This window comes from Peromyscus leucopus, chromosome X (assembly GCF_004664715.2).
Source record: "Peromyscus leucopus breed LL Stock chromosome X, UCI_PerLeu_2.1, whole genome shotgun sequence".
In the NCBI taxonomy this organism is placed as follows: Eukaryota; Metazoa; Chordata; class Mammalia; order Rodentia; family Cricetidae; genus Peromyscus; species Peromyscus leucopus.
In genome coordinates, this window is record NC_051083.1 from 14,979,310 (window position 1) to 14,995,203 (window position 15,894).

The window sequence follows — 15,894 nt, forward strand, 5'->3', positions numbered from 1 at the left end:
GACTCAATATGATTCCCTGACTGATTCTGGGCAAAGGAGAAGCAAGAAATGAAAATCATTCCACGATGCCTGGTTACTGTCACGGGTTAGAGGATGGGTGCCCCTAAGAACTGAGATGGGACAGGCTAGAGCAAGAAGATGAGAACAAGAATGATAGCAGAGTATTTAGTTTGAATATATTTTCAAAGAAGCTATCCTGAGATGTCATACTGGTGGTTAGATCTAGGTTGTCATCATATAATACAGTTATAGAAATCAATCTTCAAGAAGGGAGTTTTATTTGAGAGTGAATGGAAAGATAGAATTGTACTACACACACACACACACACACACACACACACACACACATACTGGGAAGTATCTAGTATATTGAGAGAATAAAGGAAAAGATTATACTTTTATTGAAGAGAGAAGAAATAACACATATTGTTTTGGAAGCAAGTTCATATGACTGGTAATGTCTTTGGGGAGCTGGCAAGCTTGGATTGGTGATCAGTGGCAACTGCTAAGTAAATTTTGTCTGAAAGTCTTAGTGGGTCATTTCGTCGCCTAGAGCTTGCAAGGCACCCTATGAAACAGGTATTTGTGACCTACATGTTTTCCCTATGCTTTCTTAGCTCTGTTTACTTGGCTGTGACAGGAATAACTAGAGTGGTTTGATGAATCTTGTCTAGGGCTGAGAAGAAAGGTCTGCATTGGATATGGAAATTTTACATCATAAGTGTATGTTACCATGAAAGTAGGTTAGAAGTGAGGAGAAAGAGAGCACCGAAGAGTCCAAATGGTAACAGTTAATGCTGAGAACTATCAGAGGCACAAGAGGAGAAGCAACTCGTAACTAGAAACAGAAAAAATCCGGAGTGTGTGATTTTCAGACTTCTGTTGGTGGGATTTGTATTGTTCTGATCTCTTTCAGAAACCCAAGCCCCTATAGGTGCTCATTTCTCATATACATATCTACTTCTGTAGGGAGGATGCATGAAAGTGGATGGCTGAGTAAGATACATATATATCTCATTTTGAATTCCAAAGTGTTTGCTGTTAAAAAGAGAAGATTGCTGGGAGAAGCATGAAACACAGATGGCTTACCCATATTTCCTGTGGTTTCTGATCTATTTAGTGTATCTGGGGTTTGTGTTAAAGAAATACCCAGTAAGAAGCTGGATTTCATGAAACCATTGTACAGAGAACTGCTTTGAATTTGATCTGAACACAAAGATTCATGCTCTTCTTGGGTTTAACTTGTAAATTTAAGAATTATTTAACCACATTTTCTTAGTGACTAAACCTACTTTGTTGTATCTACTCCAGAGATTGGCTTCACCATCACCACCTTCTCATATCCCCTAAAATGTCACTGAATCCAATCATGTTTGAAGATGATTTATTTTTTCCAATGTGAGAAATAGTACCAAGCATATAGTTTTCTTTTCTGCATAATGGTGTGTGAATCCTTAAGAAGTATCGTATTTACTGAGCTATGATAGAATGAGTTTTCTATAGATGACTTGTTTTTGAATAATGCTGGAAATGGCTTGTGTATTCCCTTACTATGAAGAATATTAGATACATTCTTAAATGAGTTTTCAAATTTCAAAACGTATTTAAAAACATGTTGCAACTAAGTAGAATGAATCTGAACATGGTTTTAGTTCTCCTACTACTAACATTCATTTGTTAGATTGTAAAGGGTTTGCATGTATCAAAATGAAGAAATGAGCTATACGGAACTGAATCTGATTCCATAACATCTGGAGTATGCATGTTTTTGGTGCATGGGGTACCATTGAGATAGGGTCTTGCTACATAGGCCAGGACTGCTTAAAATTCTCTATGTATCCAAGGCTCACCTTGAATTTCTGATCCTCCTCCCTCCACTTCCAAAGTGCTGGGATTACAAGTATAACCTACCACATCTGGCATAGACCATGTATGTTTATGTTTAAATAATCAGACTATGATTTTTTTCTGACATGTAATCATCTATCCACCTTGATAACATAGAGTCATGTCAAAGTTGCCTAGGAGCTAAGTCCAGATTCAGTCACAGCCTCTGCATGACCTTGGACAAGTTATTTCAGTTCTCTCAATGGCAGGGTTGGAACCCATAAAATAAACAACCAAGCTTGGCAACCCTTCTGGATTTAAATGACTTTGCTTCTATATTTGGTCGCTTAGGCACCAAAATGACAGGACTTATAATGGATTCAACTACTGGCCTCTGTTTCATCATCATGTCTTGAACACTCACTCTTGTCACTGGCATCACTGTGAGCAAGGCGTATTTCCTTTTTTTATTGATTTTTGGACTTAGCAATATGGCTTCCTTTTGACAAATGAGGTATACACATTTACGTGATTGAGCAGTGTGACTTATCCAAGTACACCTCTGCCATCACCACACTCATGCTATTCCTTTGGTTTAATGAGGATGAGAAATAAGCATCTGATTTAGATCCTCAGGCCTATAAGGAGGAAGCAGAGCTTTCCTAGCCAACCTTCATAGACATGAAAAAAATTGGTCTTCATTTTAAGTCATTGACTTTCGGTGTGGTTTGTTACTTGCCATTATAATAGCATAAGCAGATAAGAACTTGAGTGAAGAGAAAATGAAAGAGAGAACATGGAGTTCCTGACTCTTTCCTATAGCAGCACGAGAGACACACACTGGAGTAGCTCCCTTTTCACTTAGCTAGTCTCCCTAGTGAACAAATTGTGAAGATATAAATTGATTGTCCCTTATTTCTTATTTCTTTTTACATAATGGCTTGTAATATTAGACAAAAAATTTTTGTAACATAGTTCAATAATTGCTAGTTTATCAGCAAGATGACCTTATATTCCAATTTCTCTACACACATTCTAGTTTGTGTCTGTTTTAGTGCGTATGTGCGAGCATGTGTGTGTGCATGTGTGTGTGTCTGTGTAATCATGTGTAATCATTTAGTACTCTTCACTTTCAAAAGGAGGCTGAATTAGAGGACGAATTCTGCAGTTACAAGAACCCCACCAAGACATCATAAAACATTAACACCTCCATCCTGATGTTTGCCACTACAAATGGATTCTGCCCCATCTCCCAAACCATTCCCAGCATGCCCTCTTTACATCATAGGCAGTCCCAGGATAAGGGACTGTATCTCTCTATGTTATTCTTCAAGCAATCTACCTTCTTGGTGTTCCCTTCTCTTCTCAAACTGAAGTAACTTGATTGGGAAAGGATTGAGGACCCCTAATCTCAATAATATTTTGCAATAAGCTTGTGTCATTTCTGTTGATATAAAGCCTATGAGCCACTGCACAGTTTTGTTTGTTGGCAGGATGGTGTGGTACACTTACTATCGTCTACTCAGGGAAGCCTGAGTAGGTGAACATATAGAAGGATATGGTTTTTAGACAATCAGCAAGATCCTAAATGTTCACAAAACTGACATAGCTCCTCTCATGTCCTAATATCCTTAGATGAGAAATGACAGGGAAACAGAATTCAAGGTCCCAGTCCTTTGCCGAGAGAAAACAGCAGGCAACTAGAGATGTAGTTCTTGCAGAATTGGTCCCTTCAGAGCCTACATTTAGCCATGCTGGAACGCAGCATGAGAACTCCCTCTACAGATGTTCCAGGGTTGTCAACCATCTTTTGCCAAAGGCGTTGTTCTTCCCCACGAGAGTCCATCCAGTCTACACTCTTCCCATGGCTGAAACCTGGAGAAGGGAAAAGGGGGTACAACATTTCATACAGGGGGTCAACCATCTAGAAGGCAAGTAAGAGTCCCTGAGGGGAGCTTTTAAGTAGAAATCCTCTTGTTGGCCTCTTCTCAGTTCCCATAGCTAGTGAGAAGTGTTCAAATGAGTCAGTCTATTGAAGCCTGCATGACTTCCTTCCGCTTAGGTTGTGCAGAGAAATCAGAATGGCCCCTGATGTCTCATTTCCTTCCTACTTTGATAGCCTGGCAGAGAACCAATTCATCTAAACCAAGTTAGTGTAAGTTCGCAGGCTGTCCTCAGATATGAGGATCTCTATTTCTAACATAACTGCTTCTCTGACCCTGGAAATTTCAAATTTATTTACATATGTATCCCCTGATCTCCTTAATCTATAAAAAAAAAAAAGCTTCATATAGATGGGGTCTTTCTCAACCAAAATGTTGACATGGCATATGGCTGACCTAAGATAATGGGATAAAGAGATTTGGGGTGACTGCATGTGCACTTCTAGTGATAAAGCATTTGACAACTGTAATATGTCTCCCCACCTAGTTCACACATTGTTGTATTTTATGACCTGAGTTATATATTTTCATTCTGTGTTTAGTTTTCTATCAACATGACACACTCAGGTCATTGAGAAAATGCATCCATCTGATTGGCCTGAGGACAAGTCTATGGGTAAGTCTCTTGACTGATGATTGGTGTGGGAGGAAACAGCTCGCTTGGGGGCAGTGCCACCCCTGGGCAGGTGGTCCTGGGTTATATAAAAAAACATGCTGAGCAAGCAAGTAAGCAATATTCCTCTGTAGTTCTACTTCAGTTCTGCCTCTATGTTGCTGCCTTGACTTCCTGCCCTGATTCACCTTCATGACGGACTATAAATAACAAGCTGAAATAAACCCTTTGCTCCCCAAGTTGCTCCTTGTCATTGTCTTTATTATAGCAATAGAAAGCAAAGTAAGACACATTGCTTATATGAACAATGTTGTCTGTAGAGAAAATGTGGTTTCCTTTCAACATGATCATTATTGAGTTGAAGTTCTAAAAGAAGATGAAGTAAAGGCAACCTTATGAGGCCTTCTTCTCCTATCACAAGTCTGTGTTGTCTTGATTTTCACCTGCGCAAAACCTGACGACCCAACAAAGTACTTGAAATTGACTTGCATGAATGTATTGAAGATTTTTCTATGAAAGGATCAAGTATAACTATAACACCTGCTCAACTTTAAGCAATGTAAGCTACCACATTAACACTTACATTTTAACCGTGATCAGATCTCCATCTAAAAGAATGAGGCATCTGTGTTACTTCAGGAGTTAGTCAGAGCTCAAACTACATGAAAGTCTACAATACATCACACCTGTACCAGTCATGCTCTTGCCCATGGCCAGGCATAGGCCAGCTCCAGCTTGCCCAATTCCTTACCACTTCCAGAATTTAACCGGACACCTCCTAGAAAGATATTGCTGGAAAAAGCCTCCTTGTCCCAGATGGTGAGTTCTAGGCAAACATTCTTTATATCCTGAGGATACAGGCCACTGAATATGAATGTGTGATTCCACTGAGGATTAACACTCTTTTTTACAACCGCAGTTTTGTGCTTGGTGGCTTTGTTATCATCAGGAAGCAGGTAGCTGTAGAAGGAAACACAATCACATTAGTGGGAAAGTTAAAAAAATGCTATCTTTGAGTTGTCATTTGGATTCCCTACAATTCTGTGTAACTGTGCGTGAATGTAATATGCATACTTGGTGTTCTCTCCCTGATTCTTCTAAGCTTCAATAATATCTTGTTTGGAGGGATGACTAGTGCTGCAATAGTAAAATGACCTCTCTCCGTTTTTGAATATAATTTTGTTTTTCCAAACCCTTCCAAATATTTGGTTCTCCATCTGGGAAAGAAAAGACCTGTGGTGGTAGCCACTATTGAGTGTTTCACTTTGTATCTTCCTGGGTCATCTGTAGGCTGATTTGAAGGCAGGGTGGATAGTTCCTGGCATGTTTTCAGCTTCTCACCTCAAATCCTGTGTGTCCCAGGTTATCTGGTTCTGTGTGAGTTTTCTCCCTTATGTTCAGAGAACCTAGAAGTCACTGAAGACTGAATGCTTGAAGGGTAATTCTCAATCAGTGGGTTTTAGAAAAGGTTGGTGAGTTCCACAGGTCTTCACGGGATACTCCTGAGGAACGTTATGTGGCATTCTTGTTGTTTTCCCAGTGGAACTGAACCCTCCAGTGATAACCTTCTCATTAACATATCTTTTTAATCTGCTTCCCTCTGTCTTTTGCTTCATGGTCTATACTCTTTCACTGATGTTTCCTGGTAAGCCCTTCTCTGGGAGAGTACCTGTGCCCTAGGTCATCTCTATTGTGTTCAAATTGTAAGTCCGGAACACCTTTGTGCCTTCAGGAAACATTGTTTAGGGAAGAAAATGAGTGTGTAGATGGAATAAGTACATGAAACAATTATGAAAATACAAGTAAATGGCCCAGGGATAAAGAAGATAATTGGGTCATGTGGTATTTTATTTACTATATTGGTCAGCACTAGTAAGTAGGACAATGACAGAGTGCTTACCTAGCAAGAGCCTGGGTTTGATCCCAGCACTACCACCAAACAGGGAAAAATTAATAAGTTAACCAGAGAATTCTATTATCTCTCAATCTCCATTCTATACTTATTCTCTTTTAAAATTCCTGGTTTTTATTATTAGCATATTACATTTTCTTTTATCTCAATTCTTGTATTTCCATCATTAAAAAACCCTGGTTCTACATTTGGGCATATGCTTTTCCAGAATTAAGACCATAAAGCTGTCTTGCAACTCATATAGCCACAGGACTAGGTTCTGGTCAATAGAATACAGGTAGATCTATGAAAAAGTTATAGGAGGCATCCTATGAGCTTAGACTTGCCTAGGATAGTCGAACTCTGTATAGCTAGGTATCTTGGTCCATGGAGAAGATGCCATAATGATATAGAAAAACACCTTCATCCCTGATAATCAGGCACGTTTCCACATCTACCCTAGATAAATTACCTTCAGTCATTGTTTACATGTAAGAGAAAATGTCTTTTTAATTTTTGTAATATTTATTTTTATTGTATGTATGTATGTGTGGGGGCATGCCATGGCACAGATGTGGAGGCCAAAGGATAACCTGCAAGAGTCAGTTACCATTTTTTTTTTTCTTACCAGGCGGGTTCCAGTCATCAAAACTGGTTCATTAGGTTTGGTGGCAAGCCCGTTCTCCTTTACTTGCTGAGCCATCTTGTGGGCCCTGACTTTCTTAAGCCACAAATATTTCAGTTCATAAGCAGAGCATATGTAATTATGTAATTTACGTATTTCATAACATTACCAATATGTCTGTTCTTGCTTGCTCGCTGGCTCTTTGAAAAGATACCTCAGTTCATTTTTAAGGGTATTTATTTATTTATGTACTTATTTATTTTTATGTGTATGACTGTCTTCCCTGCATGTATGTCTATGTACTATGTGCAAGCAGTGTCTATGGAGACCAGAAGGGGGTATCAGATCTCCTGAGACTGGAGTTACAGATGGTTGTGAGCTGCCATATGGGTATTGGGAACTGAACTTGGGTCCTCTGCAAGAGCAGCCAGTGCTCTTTACTACTGAACCATTTCTCTGACTCCTTGCATAATTTTTAAATTGGCTTAATAGTTAAGAATCCATAAGAGAATTTACTGGTTTTTTTAAAGAAAGCATGAAGCACTATTCTTTATTATTTGTGCCTCATAAATTCTCAACAAGAAAATGTAAAAACTGTTCCAGACAATATTGTCATCCCTGGAAGGTGAATAATAGGGCCATAGGAGAGGAATAATATTCTGACCATACAAGACAGTAAGGAGCAGAGTCCTAAACTGGATGCTGGGGCTCCTGAGGTTAACTACAGCAGCATGATTCAGACAAAGTTTTTCTTTTATGCTAATGAACACAATTCAGCAATGTGGAAACCCTAGTCATCTTACTCTCTTCATTATATGGTTTACCAAACTTAAAACGCACGACAATAAAAATATGATTCATTTCCTTGTGGGAAAATACACCCATGGGAAGCCTGCTCCTTTCTGAATGGAGATGGAGGAGTAGATGGAGAGGGGGGTAGATGGGAGGTGGGGGGTGGGGGTGGGGAGGGAATGGGAAGAGAGGAGGGCAGAGAAACTGTGTTTGGTATATAAAATAAATGAAAAAAGGTAAATAAAATACAATTTTAAAAAGATTATACATGAAAAGAAAAAAGCAAGATCTCACTCTCTGCCCCCTGCTAGCCTGGCACTTGCTACATGTAGCCCAGGAGGGACACAAACTTGTGATCTTCTGGACTCAGTCTCCCCAGTAGTAGGATTTCAGGCACTACCATCAGGCCTGGATCATTTTTCAAAGAGGCAACATCTGTGCCTTGAAGACTCATGCTATGGCTTGGCATCATGGAAACTTGCTTTCCTTCCTATGTTCAATGGTGCTTTGTGCGGTCAGTTATATCTATTTTTCAAAGAGCAGCATCTAATCCTTGATACATATACATGTGAGTGTTTGCTTGAATTAATGAAAAAATATCCTTTTAGCCCAGGTTCTTCTAATTGCATGAGAAAAGTCTACAATAGTCAGAAATGAGAGAGACTTGCTATTTGGATTGCCTAGAATGAGCAAGAACATCCATTTAAAGGGCAATAGTCCTTCAAAAACTGCCATTTGCTCCATATGGCAGCAGATGTGTATCAGGTAGTCCTGGAGCCTGCCTCCAACACTCTCCAGAAAAGATGCTGAGATTTCTCTGCATTTTGCCAATTTTCCCCAAGAGAGCAAACCAGCAAGTTTTTAATAGTTTGGTTGCTGCACCAAATGAAAACAAAGAAAAAAATGTAAGTAAATTATACATAGAAAATCATGCTTCTCTTTTGAGAAATGAACCTCCTGGGAAAATCTTCCAGCCTTCAGGATGAGAGTGATCCTCACAGTGGCCCTCCAGAAATCTGCTGGCGACGCAGAGAAAGCTAGAACAGCAAGTCCGCTCCATACTCAGATTGCTTTAGATGTAAGAGCAAGCACTTAAGGGTAGCTTTTCCAAAGTACATGCAATAGGCAGAACGTGCGCCTCTCACAACTCCCATTGTCTAGTGGATCACAGCTCCTTTCAATATCCAGTAAGTGTCATCTATGATGAGCTAGAACAAAATTACCCTTTCACAAAGCTGTCAGAAGTGCCTCCCGATTTCACTGCTGTCAGATTCTTCGCGTCTTTGATGAACACTTCAAGTATTCCGCCAGAGATGACAGGTGACTCCTTCTTCTTTCCCCTTTTAAAGGTCTTCTTTCCTGAACGAACCAGCAGAGAGGAGGTAGAAGGCATCAGTGATTCCACTTCACATCTTACAGAGAACATCTACAGTTACTTCATTTTCTGGTAATCATGCCTCTTTGTATATATTATATCACACACACACACACACACACACACACACACACACACACACACACACACACACACAAAGCTTCTGGAAAGGAAAGATGTAAAGCTTCTAAAGGAATAAAATGGATCCTGCCTGGACCACCATCCTGTTGTTTTGTTTTGTTTTGTTTTTCGAGACTGGGTTTCTCTGTGTAGTTTTGGTGCCTGTGCTGGAACTCACTTTGTAGACCAGGCTGGCCTTGAACTCACAGAGATCTACCTGGCTCTGCCTCCCGAGTGCTGGGATTAAAGGCGTGCACCACCACCGCCCGGCACCATCCTGTTCTTACCGAGAAAGAGCTATGGTGAAAGCCAGACCCAAGCACCAGAGCTCCAGGAGAGACATTTCTATAGCTTGGATATTTTAAACTGACTTCCAAAGGGTATATTCAATAACTCCCTTTTTATAAATTGTCAACTTCAGACAGGGTCAGTTCTAGAGGGTACAGCCTAGATTCAGTTACATTTTGTGGTTGGGAGAAAACTTTTTCAACTTCAATATTTATTCTGATGTAAAAGGTTCAACATGAGCAATAATCACTTATGACTGGACCTTTATTTAATACTCTTTGACATAACTTACATATATGAACCTATTTAATCCTCACAACTCTTTTGCTTTTTAAAATTATTTTCCTTTTTTCTGAGATTATAATATAATTATAATTACATAATTATAATAATCTTCCTCCAAACTCTCCCATGTTTCCCTCCTTGCTCTCTTTCAAATTCATGGTCTCTTTTTTCATTGGCTATTATTACATGCATATATGTACATACATATATATTCCTAACTATAACCTGCTCAGTCTGAATAATGTTACTTGTATGTATGTTTTCAGGGATGACCGTATGGTATTGCCATGAATGGGAAAATAAAGGAAGCTGCCTAAGAAGATAATGAAAGGAGGAAGAAAAGAGAAATTTCAAATTGATTTTATCTGAATTTTCCATTTGTTTTCTATGTTTTCTGCCAGATATTTCTTCTCTAGACTTCCCAAGTAGCTGTGAATGAGTCCATAGAGCAGCTTCCTAGAAACTCCCTCATACAACACATTTCTTCCACATTGGGGAGATTCTGTATCTCTTGGACTGACAGGAAATAATCTCCCATCAGGGTTGGTTTCTAAGTATGGATTTTTGTCCTGTACTTTTCTTCTCTGCATACATTATAACATGTACTTCTCAACTCCCAAAAGACCCCAATCCTATTATATTATTGTACTGGAAAAGTAACACAGTCCAACCAAACACTAACATCTACTTACACAATAGAAAGAGAATGTCGCTGATCATATCTATTGATTTTAACCCTACCTTGAGGTTGTCCTACTGGGAATATAGGGTTTTCCTCTGGAGGAATGTAACGTAAAACAACCGTTAGCTCTCCTTTGTATTGAAGGCCTATATCAGGAGCCAACTCCACCTAGCCAAGGGGAGATAAGTAAAAAGAAAGTTAGAATACTGCATATCATCTTCTTAAATGAAATACAGCATAGTCAGAAAGGCAAATATTTCATGTTTTCTATTTGGAATATAGGAAATTTATATTTCCTCAGATATTATTTCCCTAAAAGACCTCACTCCTCTATGGGGAGGACCCCATGTTAGATTCCTAGCAATAGCGAATAAGTAGCCTGAACTGGCCACCTCCTGTGACCAGATTGGTGCCTGTCCCAACTGTCATCAGAGAGGCATCACCCAGCAACTGATGGAGGCAGATGCAGAGAAACATAGCCTAACATTAGGTGGAGTTCAGGAATTCTGTGGAGGAGGGGGAAAAAGGACTGTAGGAACCAGAGGGGTCAAGGACATCATAAGAAAATCCACAGAATCAACTAACCTGGACTCATAGGAGCTCACAGAGACTGAACCAACAACCAGGGATCCTGCATGGGACTGATCTAGGCACTCTACACATATGTTACAGTTATGTAGCTTGGCCCTCTTATGGGACTTCTAACAGTGGAAACAGACTGTCTCTGACTCTTTTACTGGCTTTTAGGAACCAAGTCCTCCATACTGGGTCACCTTGTCCAGCCTTAATACATGGGGAGGTGCTTAGTCTTACTGCAACTTGATATGCCATGTTTATTATTGATACTCATAGGAGACTTGCCCTTTCCTGATGGAGACAGAAGAAGAAGGGACTGGAGACTGAGAGTGGAGGAGTGGGGGGAAGAACTGGGAGGGGAGGATGGGGGTGCTGCTGCTGGGATATAAAATGAATAGATGAATAAAAAAATTTCCGAGAGAGAGAGAGAGAGAGAGAGAGAGAGAGAGAGAGAGAGAGAGAGAGAGAGAGAGAGCAGCTGACTCCTGTGCACTGAGTCAAGAGCAGAGAACTGTGCTTCTCAGAGAGCAGATGTGAAAAGCTCAGAAGCTAAACCCTCACATAGTAAAGCTAGAGACTCTTGAAATCTTAACACTCACCCACAGACCCGCAGACCCACACAGACCCACAACAGACACACAGACATACACACACACATGTGCACATGTACACACACACACACACACGCAGAAGAGATATTTGCCTGACTTTTATTTCTGTCGTAAGAGTAGCAAGTATTTTATTTAACCATACCAGAAACAAAAATGATATGATAAGGTAAAATAGACCATTTAATACTAACTTTATTATTTTAAATAAAGTATGTGGCAAAGGCTTTTCTTACTGTTCTAAAATTTTCAGTAGGGCTGAGGGTAGTACCTAGTAATAGATCTTTTTCCCAGCATACATGGCACTTTGAATTTGATCCCCAAATCTACCAAAAACAAAAAATTCAGTAATTTTAGTTTATATAATGTCATAAATAAAAGATTCTAATGGATATTATAGTTGATTAAAATAGTCTCTACTTTTTTGATACTATGATCAACGGGAGGTGGGCCATTTGTCTTCTCTGAGACTGAGTAGCTGTATTATTTTAGTTATTGGAACATGGCAGAGGTGGCAAAGTACTTGTTTCTGGGCCCGCGTCTAAAGGTTGACAGCTTCTATTTCCTTTCTTGGGATGGCTATTCATAGAATACTCCCTCTTAGAGCCCACGCTGTGAGAGTTTCAGCTCACATGTTGAAGAGACACCTAAGTGATCTAGTTTGCAGGCCTAGCTATATCAGCTAGCATATATCAGCATCAAGTATGGGATATGGAAGCAAGCTAACTTAAACATCCAATCCAGTCAAAGCTTCAGGTGATATCAGCTGAAGTCAACCATCTGGCTGCAACTCTATGACACCTTGAGTGAGAACTACCTTGATGAGCTCATTTAACACGCAGAATTATGAGAGAAAGTAATCCCAGATTTTTGTTTAAAGCCTGGAAGGTTTCCATTAGTTTACTATACTGCTACAGTTAATCAAAGCAGCCCTATTTGACAGTGAGTGAAATTTTTGAGTTAAGAAATAGATTGTAGGAAAAGAGATAAGTGCAAATTTCATATACAAATACAGAGCATATTAGTACAGACTCAAACCATGCATTGTTGGAATATATTGATGTTATGTGGACTTTCAGCTAAAGGTAAAATGTACAAGTGATTTTTAATAAACACAAACCCCAGGAATTATGAAAGTATAGCACAATAACGATGAGATTTTAAGATATTTTAATTTGGTTTCTATTGCTGTATAAAACCACATGTCCAAAGCAATTTGGAGTGGAGAGGGTTTACTTCATCTTATAGTTCATCATGAAGGGAAATCAATGCAGGAACTGAAGCAGAGGCCATGGAGAAAACTTACTTATTAGCTTTCTCCTTGTGCCTTGCTCAACTTCTTTCTTATACAACTCAGGACTACCTGTCCAGGGGTGGAACTGCTCCCCATCATCCTTATTGATGCTCCACATCAATCCTTATTCAAGAAAATGCCCCACAGGCCAGTTTGATCGAGACAATTCTCAATTGGAGTTTTCTCTTTTCAGATGCCCCTAGATTGTGTGACGTTGACAAAAAGAAGTAACCAGTGCATTTTATAACATAATAATGTACAAAAGATAGCTACAGTGTAGGGTCATCTTGAAGTCTGCACATATATATTGGGGTATATTTGATATTCTGGCTTGGAAATTCTAAGGTAACATGTTCTGCCATACCATCATTTTCATTATTCAACCAATTTCTGCCCAGGAAAATGTAGAATTTCATTCAGTTTCCTACAGGGTAATTTTGTAAGTATTGTGGGAATGCATTAGACACAGACCCTACTTTCAATAGAGTTTAGAAGCTGCTTTAAATTACTCACATTTCTAATTCATCAGATTAATGTAGTCTATCCTTAAAATGAGCAGGATTACCTCTACAAAGACCATGTGTATTTGCTCTCATCAATTCATGCCCACAGAGAGTCAGCGGTATAAGTCTCTATATGACAGATACATTTGTGTGGTAATTATATAACTCAATATTACATAAATTGATTTGTGGACAAAGACAGCTGTCACTATAGAAATTAGACTACTTTAGAGGAACAAATATTTGAATGCCAAGTTGTTGGTTTATGTGGCCTTAAAACTGTAGAAGATTAGAACAATTATGAATATTTAGAAAAAAATTTATTTAAAAGTGTTCTTATTTCACTTTATATTACACATTAGAAATTGTTGAAGATAATGCATTAAGAATGAAATCAATAAAAGGAAAATATAGTCAGATTTTATTTGCGAAACATATATTCAAACAATATTAAACGTTTCCTACCAACATTTGTATATAAATGTATATTTATTTGCTTTATACTGAAACAAATATGTGCTACCTTGTGAAAGTAATCAAAACAATATGGTACTAGCATAAAAAATAACCAAATAGGCACATGGAACCTATTGAAGATCCCAGAAATAAATCCAGGAATTTGTGGTCAACTGATTTTCAATAGAAGTACTGTGGTGGTTTGAATAAGAATGTACTCCCATGGGCTCATATATTTGAATACTTAGTCACAAAGGAGTGACATTATTAGAAAAGGATTAGGAGGTGTGACCTTGTTGGAGGAAGTGTCACTGGGAGGTTGGCTTTGAGGTTTCAAAAGCCCATGACAGGTCTACTCAGTTTCTCTGTCTCTCTCTCCCTCTCCCTCCCCCAATTCCCTCCCTACAGAACAGGATGTAGTTCTTAACTACTTCAACAGCACCATGTCTGCCTGCATGCCACCATGCTCCCTGTCATGATGATAATGGACTGAACCTCTGAAACTGTAAGCAAGACTCCAATTAAATGCTTTCTCTTATAACAGTTGCTGTGGTCAAAGTGTCTCTTCATAGCACTAAAACAGTGACTAAGACAAGTACCAGAAACACACAAAGACAAAGGACAATAGCTTTAATAAATAGTACTGGACAGATTGGATGTCTACAGACAGAAGAATAAAACTAAATACTTATCCTATATAAGTATTATATACCATACATAAAATAAAAATAAAATGGATTAGAGATTTAACTGTAATACCTGAAATGGTAAGACAACTAGAAAATAATTTGGGAAGTGTAGGGGGTAAGTTCCATGGCATTGATTTTGTCAACCATATTTTTTGGCAGTGGGGGGATATGATCTCAAAAGTATAGGAAACAAAAGCAAAAACAGACAAATGGGATCACATCTTATAACCTGAGATCACAACAATTTCAATACTTCTGTATAACAAGGGAAACAATTAACAAAGTAAAGAGACAATCTAGGTGATGTGAGAAAATAACTGCATCTGATAAGGAGGAAGTAACCAAGATACATAGGGAACTCAAGTAACTCAATAGGAAAGCCAATAAACTTGCTAAACTTCTCAAAAGAATGCATGGAAGTGGTCAACAGACTTATGAATAGTGCTCAAAATTACTACAGAGATGACATGCACAACTGTAAAAGGAAATAATTGCACGTTGTTAGTAGGAATGCAAATTAACAAAGCTGTAATACAAAGTAGCATGGATGCTTCTCAAAAAATAAAGATAAAAACCAGTACTACCGTATTATTCAGCAAACCTTCTATTGGTTATATGACCAAAGGAAATGAACTCCATATTTCAAAAGGACTTTTGTACTCTTGTGTTCATTGCAATGCTTTCCACAATAGCTAAAAATTCTAAGCAGCCTGTGTGTATATCAGTGGGTGAATAGACAGTGGATATGTGGCTCATATGGACAGAAATTTTGTTATTTCTGTCTAAATGAATTGAGAAAGAAGTATGAGAAAAATATGACAGGGACATATAAATAAAATGGGTTTGGATTGTTGGAAGCTGGGTATGACCAAGGCTGTGTGCGTAGAGAAGCAATAACAAGGAGTATGGAAATAAGTCTCTATTTTGAATTCACTCAGAGGACTTCAAAACATGAATTCATGCCAATGACTTGTACTAAGAATAGAGAAGAGAAACTAAAAGTTAAAAATGCTTAACAAGGGGCTGGAGAGATGGTTCAGAGGTTAAGAGCACTGGTTGCTGATTCAGAGGACCTGGTTTCAATTTCTAGCACCCACATGGCAGCTCACAACTGTCTATAAATCTGGTTCCACAGGATCTGGCATCCTCACACAGATCTACATGTAGGCAAAACACCAATGCACTTAAAATAAAAAAAATAAATAAAAATTTTAAAAAATGCTTAACAAGTATGTGATAGCAGGTGAAGTTCAGTGGGGGTAATATTTGCTCAGTCCTAAAGTGTGGTAGTTGGGTTTAACTGTCAACTTGATACAATCTAGATCAC

The 15,894-nt window shown here is 38.7% G+C and overlaps 1 protein-coding gene across 2 annotated transcripts in view; it reads right to left on the minus strand.

The window, feature by feature from the left end:
• Positions 1 to 369: 369 nt before the first annotated feature.
• Sytl5 (synaptotagmin like 5) overlaps positions 370 to 15,894 on the minus strand; it is a 248,261-nt gene continuing 232,736 nt past the window's right edge. For both annotated transcript variants that reach the window (XM_028881414.2, XM_028881409.2), the window contains exons 15-18: positions 10,501 to 10,609; positions 8,915 to 9,050; positions 5,135 to 5,343; positions 370 to 3,702 (exon numbers count right to left, since the gene is read on the minus strand). In XM_028881414.2, the coding sequence (XP_028737247.1) occupies positions 3,560 to 3,702; positions 5,135 to 5,343; positions 8,915 to 9,050; positions 10,501 to 10,609 (597 nt within the window). In that variant the 3' untranslated portion in view covers positions 370 to 3,559. The remainder of the gene's footprint in view (positions 3,703 to 5,134; positions 5,344 to 8,914; positions 9,051 to 10,500; positions 10,610 to 15,894) is intronic.